The sequence below is a fragment of the Poromitra crassiceps genome, assembly GCF_964638095.1.
Source record: "Poromitra crassiceps genome assembly, chromosome: 20".
NCBI classification, from domain to species: domain Eukaryota; kingdom Metazoa; phylum Chordata; class Actinopteri; order Beryciformes; family Melamphaidae; genus Poromitra; species Poromitra crassiceps.
In genome coordinates, this window is record NC_139637.1 from 9,453,064 (window position 1) to 9,460,792 (window position 7,729).

The window sequence follows — 7,729 nt, forward strand, 5'->3', positions numbered from 1 at the left end:
ATTTTCACCGATTATCGATTTTGGAAAATGTTCAAAATGAACATCCCTACTCCCGAGCAAAACAAGGAAGCGATTGAGAATTGGCGAGAAGAAAATGTGGATCTAGCTGTCAGGGAAGTAAGTTGGAGTGTTCATCTTCCGTATATACGATCTTTGCTAGGAGAACGCCAGGATTGGGCAGAGGTTTTGTTTTGCCCCGATTTTGGGTGTGGCTTCTGAATGATGACGGGCTCCACAGTGTCTCTATTCACCTTATTCTTTGCCCACACATGGACGCTTCCGCATTACGTCATTTTGTAATAGTATTTCCGTTTTGACTTGCCAAAAACTCCGCAGGCAAGATGGCTGCGCACAGTCCGCATTTAAACTGGCAGAATTACTCCGCCATAAACTAACATATCTTGGCCAATACGTATGTAACATGCAAAATAAAACAACCCGTAATATCTTAATTTTATGTAGAATGCAGAGGATATGTAACTGTTTAGTTAAACTTGCATTCCAGGAATATTGTGCTCTTAAGACGACGTTAGTGGAGTGGACGTTAGGTTGCGCACCTATGTTGGGTTGCGTAACCTATGTGCGATTCGAAATAACGCATCCGAGATAGAAACGTTATGAATATAGCCACGTTATAAACAACAAACTAACGCTGGTGATCCGTATGGAATCAGTGTTACTCGAAATGGTTAACGGTTATATCAATTTGGTCATTCAGTGGCATTTTACTGCCATATAACATAACTAACTAGTGGCTAATATTATTAGCCACTAGTGGCCTTCGCAACTAGCACTGAACCGGAAGAACAAATACGTTTGCGTTGAACGCGGAAGAGAGAAAAAGTGGGCGTGGTAAGGTGAATAGCAGACCGTGACATGTGGACACAACCTGTGTGTGCCTCATTGTCTCCGTCTAGACTTTGAAGCACACACTGCTCCTGCTTAGAGAGACTATAAAGACTGTCTCTTCTTACAGTATGAAGGGAAATCAGCTTGCGGCTCATTTCTGGGCAGACTGGATTGTGATTGGACATGAAGTCAGACCGGGTGGTCAACACAAAGTAGAAGCAGGTGGCATCATTGGGAGCAGAACACATTTGTTGAATTGTAACAGGAAGATGACGGAGATGGAAGAAACACTCGTGCCAAATAAAACACAGGTCACATTTGTGGGGTGAGGGGGCGTCTGGTGTTCTGTTGGTGGTCCCTAGACACCATGTTGAGAACCACCTGCTCTGGCTGCATCAGGGCTGATGTAAAACCAATGCCCCATATTGACCTTTTGAGGTCCACGAACAGATTGATGACCCTACAGGATTCAGCAGAACTAAGCTTGAACATGTCCATCGAAACACTGTATGAATACTTCACCGGGTCAGTCTGTACTAGCCTACGAGGCTCAACTGTCCCAGGGCTAACCCAGGGCTGAGCTGTGAGTCAAAACAAGCGCCCCTAAAGCCTGCCTGAGAGGTTCAGAGGGAACAAGGAAGAGACAGAGGGAGAGATGACAAGATCCATGAGAGAGAGAGAGAGAGAGAGAGAGAGAGAGAGAGAGAGAGAGAGAGAGAGAGAGAGAGAGAGAGGATAAAAAAGAGGTCATAGCGTGGAGGAGAGAGATAAATGGATGAAAAAGAAGAGAATGAAAGGAAGGAAGGGAATGACAGGAGGTTGAAAGAGTAGAGAGAGAGAGAGAGAGAGACAGAGAGAGAGAGAGACACAGAGAGACAGAGAGAGAGAGAGGGAGAGACACAGAGAGAGAGAGAGAGAGAGAGAGAGAGGAGTGACAGACAGATAAAGGGAAGGGAAGTGGAGGATGAGAGGGGCTGACATGAGGCCTGGAAGACAGTGGCTCCTTTGAGAGGCGAAGGTGGAGGGTTCGAATCCCAACAATGTGGCTTTGACCATCTGTCATGTAGATTAGTGCTCATCTTACACACAGGAGACGTGTGTGTGTGTGTGTGTGTGTGTGTGTGTGTGTGTGTGTGTGTGTGTGTATATATGTGTGTATATGTGTGTGTGTGTGTATATATATGTGTGTGCATAGTGGGAGTATCCGTGTCTTAGTGAAATCTTTGCTGCCAGAGCTGCAGTCCAAGAGTGGAAGTGTGTGAAGAGCCAGAACTCTGTGTGTGTGTGTGTGTGTGTGTGTGTGCGTGCGTGCGTGTGTGTGTGTGTGTGTGTGTGTGGGTGTGTGTGTGTGTGTCCGCACAGCGATGGCTGTTGTTTTAACATGAGCATTACAAATCACAGCAGTCGCCCCTCACCATAGGGGGTCCAGGCTCTGTAAAACTATTTATCTAAACTTTCTACACTCTGCCCCACCCTGAACATATGGACCCCCCCCCCCCACCCCTCAACCCCTCCTCAAGTGGGCTGTCCCATGTCCTGTTCTGTTACTTCATTCAGCTCCGTTACATCTTGTAACCCTGGCAACTCTCAAGTGCCCCGCCCCCAAAACCTTTTCCCCCCTCCCTTTTTCAAGCCTATGTGCTTCGTTGGTGATGCTCATCAAGTTTCAAAAAACTAAATTGAATAATATGAAACGTGAAATAAAAAAAAATATTGAATTCAATTAGGGATGCACACAATTAATCGGAGCTTGATTACTCGCTCGTTAAGGATTAACTCCAGCAGGCACAAGCTGAACGTACGCCTTACCGTTTACACACGCGCCTTGAACCCGCCCACGACTCCCATTGACTTCATGCCTTCACGCGTCACGCTTGGAACATCGGCGTCAATCCTGAGTGATCGCTTCCGCGTGGCGTGAGCGCGGCTTCGGCACGGCGTCAGCGTGGCACGCGCGCACACGGGTGGCGTGAGCGGCTTCGCCTGTTCACAAGGACGCCTAAATGAAACTTGTGGGTTCAGCGTAGATATACAGCTTAGGTTGAGCGTTGCTTCGGCATCCTGTCTGAACGGGGGCTAAGTTTGAGGCCGTTTCACACCGGTGCGGATCTCCGTGCGACTAATCGGCACGGACATTCGCAGTATTTTTTTAATTAGTTGTAATTGAAGCTTGCACACCGCAGCCGAACATTCGTGTGGCATTTTATTTTTCCGGATGGACATTGACGTCTGCGCGCAAATGCCTGCGGAAAATACGTTTGACCAATGAAATCCTTTGTTTACAGCTGATGTCATACCTCCACTACTCTTGCCAAACCCGGCTCATCAATTTGGTTTCTCAACATCTAATTTTATTTTATATGACAAACACCAAGACGATCAACACCGAAATCAACGACAATAGATCTTCAGATCGCCCAGCAGCTGGGATCCACTGAAGATGGTAATGTAGCTGTTATGTAACGTTATCCTACTTGCTAACGTTGTGAACCACTGTTGTAAATGGATGGAGCTAACGTTAGTCACTTGTATCCAAGTGCTAACTAGCAGTTCAACATCAAATTTGGGGTCCGCGGCTACTAGGGATGGGCATTTCTAGCAAAAACACTATTCGAAATTCGCTGGCCAAAGTCGACTTTTAATCGAAATTCGAAAAAAAAAAAAAAAAATGTAAAAAAAAAAAAAATGTAATTTTTTTTATTTTTTTTTGTGTGAGTGAAATGTTGTATTGTCTCCCCTGATTCTAAGCATAGTCGAATCGCATGGTTTGAGCAAGTAAAACAATTTTTATAAGCATTTTAAGCAAGGTTTATGGAAAAATGAATGGCGGATGAAATCCCATGAAGAGGGAGAGGTTGCTTATAAAAATTGTTTTACTTGCTCAAACCAAGCGATTCGACTATACTTAGAATCAGGGGAGACAATGCAACATTTCACTCACAATTTTTTTTTTTTTTTTTTTTTCAATAAACGAATTTCGACTTTCAATAATAAAAGTCGACCTTGATAATAACAACGATTATTCGAAAATTCGAAATTCGATGCCCATCCCTAGCGGCTACTGCCTCCATTTTCTCTTCTCATTGTTTTTTCAGCTGAGGAGAAATTTCACTGCCTCCAGTTTCTTTTCATGGCTCGTCTCACTGCTGTGTCTGTCTGTCTGACGTTAGCCGACTAGTAGCTAGCTTGCGGATAGGCGGTGCTGTCCTACTAGAGCCCGGGAGGGACACTAATGGCCCATTTCCACCGCTGGTATCAACGCGGCCCCGCCCAGCTCGTCTCGCTTTTTTGTCTCATTCCACCGATCAAAAACGTGGACAGCCCGGGTTGAGTCGGCGTTGAGTCGTGCTAGTTTTGGTCCCTGCTCTGTTGAGGTTCTAGCACTGTGAACCCGGTACCATACGGTGACGTGAAAACACTGCAGACGACTGATTGGTCAGGCAGAATCGTGTTTACTGTGCCTAGATGCTGTCTGTCAATGCTGCATACCAGTTTAGTGGGGATTACCTTCTCTTCTGTTATTTCCATCAGTCTTTTGTGTTGCTGCCTTCGGCTCTGGTGAAATAAAATCGATCTCCTTGCTCAGCTTTAACATGGCGGTGGTTTTCAATTGTTTTGAGAGTGAAAAAGTCCGCTCCTCGGGAAGCCCTTTGTAGTTGCGTGTAACGTCGGCTCCGCTAGGCCGGAGGCGGGGGTTTAGCGAAGCCGCGGTCTTGCCTGGTGAGTTGCCGCCGGGGTAGAGGCTTGCCTTCTGCCCGTAGCGTGACTCCCGTCCCCCACGCAGCGCATGCATGTGAGTTTGAGTAACACAACAAAGTGATATCCATTCTCCGGGCCGATTGTCACATTTGCCCATGTACACTGTAGGTCATTTAGAGGCACCAGTATTTCATAACCAGTTTAAAAGTTCCGTTTATGGATTTCATTTTAACGTTATACGTTATAGCCTACTTCGGCTATGGGCGGAGGGCAGATATGCGGTCGCTATGATGACCAGGTGTGGGCGGAGGCGAGTAAACTTGCTATGGAAACGGTCTATATCAAGTAGAGACGAGTAAGACCAGGTCGAGTAGAGCTGTACTGTGCTGTTATATGTGGTGGAAATGAGCCATAACTACTGGTTACACTGAACACTGTTTTTCCGCTGCGGAAAATGAATGTGGGACTGCGAATAATTTGCACAGGAATTTCGTAGCACATTCCGCATCTGCATTCGCACCGCATCTGTGTGAAACGGCCTTTAGCCTTCTTGCCGACAAGGTGAGATGGCATGACATGGTTGGTACGAATGGATACCTTAGATCTTCTAGCTAGTTTAATATGATATAGTCTTCACTCTCGCTATAACAATGAGCCTTCTAGGGCCTCTCAAAGACAGTAATGTCGGCTGCAGACACCGGCGTCGTCAAGGAGTTGGTGCCCCTGCTGCTTGGTTGGTGCTCCTGGAGTCTTGGTGCTCCTGGGCAGTTGCCCAGTTGCCCATATGGTTAATCCACCCATGATCGGTTGTGAAATCAGGAACTAAATATCTTTCCCTTATCACTTCTGAACAGTTTCCAAAGCTACATTTCTACTGTACCATATCCAACAGGGTTTGTTGTGTGAACATTTGAAACTGGTTTGGGTGGATGTTGAACTTGGCCTCCTGCGTGTTGCCGTGCAGAATGCTTGCTGCTGTTCTGCTGACACGACAGATGCCTTGCCAGTGGTTTGAAGTGATGCTGTTTCAACACTGCTCCATCCTCTGCTCCCAGCATCCCTCAAGCAGGTCAACATCCTCTGCTCCCAGCATCCCTCAAGCAGGTCAACATCCTCTGCTCCCAGCATCCTCTGCTCCCAGCATCCTCTGCTGCCAGCATCCTCTGCTCCCAGCATCCTCTGCTCCCAGCATCCTCTGCTGCCAGCATCCTCTGCTCCCAGCATCCTCTGCTCCCAGCATCCCTCTGCTCCCAGCATCCTCTGCTGCCAGCATCCTCTGCTCCCAGCATCCTCTGCTCCCAGCATCCCTCTGCTCCCAGCATCCTCTGCTCCCAGCATCCTCTGCTCCCAGCATCCTCTGCTCCCAGCATCCTCTGCTCCCAGCATCCTCTGCTCCCAGCATCCTCTCCTCCCAGCATCCTCTGCTCCCAGCATCCTCTGCTCCCAGCATCCTCTGCTCCCAGCATCCTCTGCTCCCAGCATCCCTCAAGCAGCATCCCTCTCTTAGGTCAACATCCTCTGCTCCGCTCTTGTGCTGTTTCACTGGAGACAGTGAAGTAGACAACAATACAGAACATCTGGACCTGCTTGGAGCAAGTTGATTTGTAAGAGACAAGAACTGTAGAACCGGTGGGGCCAGTCGGACCAGCCGGGGCCCTATAGCTACTTTTGAACATCAAACATGTAACAAGAAGAAGAAAGAAAAATCAAAACGTCAAAAATCAAATTCTCTTCAACAAGAGGAGGCACGCTCTCTCTTCCCCTCCTCCCTGTCTCACAACCTGCTGTCATGGGGCTGCTCTCTGTCTCTCAGAATACTCAACAGCGCGGCAGACCTTCTCTTCAGGCAGAACTTCTCTCCAGGCAGACCTTCTCTCCAGGAGGGTTCTGGAGAGGCGCCCTGAGCTAGTGGAACAGTTACGGAGTCTGTTCGGCAGGGCCACTGTCGATCTGCTCGCCCTGAGATAAAACATTCATTCTTATGTTCTGCTGGCTACAGGTTGGGAGCACGGCCCTCGAGCTCAGGTTCTGATACGCGTTTCCTCCGGTGGTGCTGATCCGACCACGCTGGAGCCATGCTCAGAGGGATATTAACTATGATTCTGATCACCACACGTTGGCCCAACAAAGCATGGCTCATTGTGCCTCCCCCGTGCGCTGACCACACTTGGCGCCCGTGCCCCGAAACAGCCGGGGAGCGAGCGGGTTGTGTGTGTGTGTGTGTGTGTGTGTGTCTGTGTGTGTGTGTGTGCGTGTGTGCGTGTGTGTGCTCTTTGCACGCAGCCAGCAGACTTTTGGATGAAGTGTTTGGGCCCAAGCTCATGAGGAAAGACATTGATGGTGGGCTGGACGGCCTTGTGAGAGAGAGAGAGGGCGATGGAAGGATGAGGATGAGAGGAACAGAGTGAGGGAGGGAGGGAGGGAGGGAGGAGAGTAGAAGAAGGTGAGAGAGATGGGAGACGGTGATGGTGGAGTCGGAGGAGGAGGATGTGAGAAAAGGGGGGATATTAAATTGACTGTGACAGCCAGTTTCTGAGAAGAAGAGAGGGAGCGAGAGACCAAGAGAGGAAACGAGAGAGGGATGAGGTGAAGGAGGGTAAGAGCAAAGCCAGGGGGATATGACAAGTGGTTGTTACAGATTACTGGATTGTGGATGAGAGAGGGAGGGAGAGAGAGAGAGAGAGAGCGAGAGAGAGAGAGAGAGAGAGAGAGAGAGGCGTGGTGTGGGCTGAGTAATGGAGCAGGATAGGGATATGAAGGGAGAAGAGAGGATGAAAGTGCGAGAGAGAAAGATTGATAGAGAGAGAGAGCGGAGGAGTGTCAGCGAGGGAGGGAGAGAGAGGAGAGAGAGAGAAGAGGAGAGGTGATGAAATGAGGGGGGGGGGGCAGAGGAGGGCGATGAGGTAACACCCTGTGTGCTGTGTTTTGATTGGCCCAGCGGGGAAGATCGGGTAACACCAACTCTGATAGGTGTGTGTGTGTGTGTGTGTGTGTGTGTGTGTCCGTCTGTCTGTCTGTCTGTCTGTCTGTCTGTCTGTCTGTCTGTCTGTCTGTCTGTCTGCCTGCCTGCCTGCCTGCCTGTCTGTCTGTCTGTCTCTCTGTCTGTCTCTCTGTCTGTCTGCCTGTCTGTCTGTCTGTCTGTCTGTCTGTCTGTCTCTCTGTCTGTCTGTGCGTGCGTGCG

General features: G+C 48.8%; 1 protein-coding gene across 1 annotated transcript in view; it reads left to right on the top strand.

Annotated features, from left to right (window-relative positions):
- Positions 1-5,229: 5,229 nt before the first annotated feature.
- Positions 5,230-7,729, top strand: part of sema3bl (sema domain, immunoglobulin domain (Ig), short basic domain, secreted, (semaphorin) 3bl) — a gene marked incomplete at both ends in the record, with an annotated part of 108,617 nt that continues 106,117 nt past the window's right edge. The window contains 2 exons of the mRNA XM_083656901.1: positions 5,230-5,281; positions 5,639-6,055. Coding sequence (XP_083513027.1) covers positions 5,230-5,281; positions 5,639-6,055 — 469 coding nt within the window. The remainder of the gene's footprint in view (positions 5,282-5,638; positions 6,056-7,729) is intronic.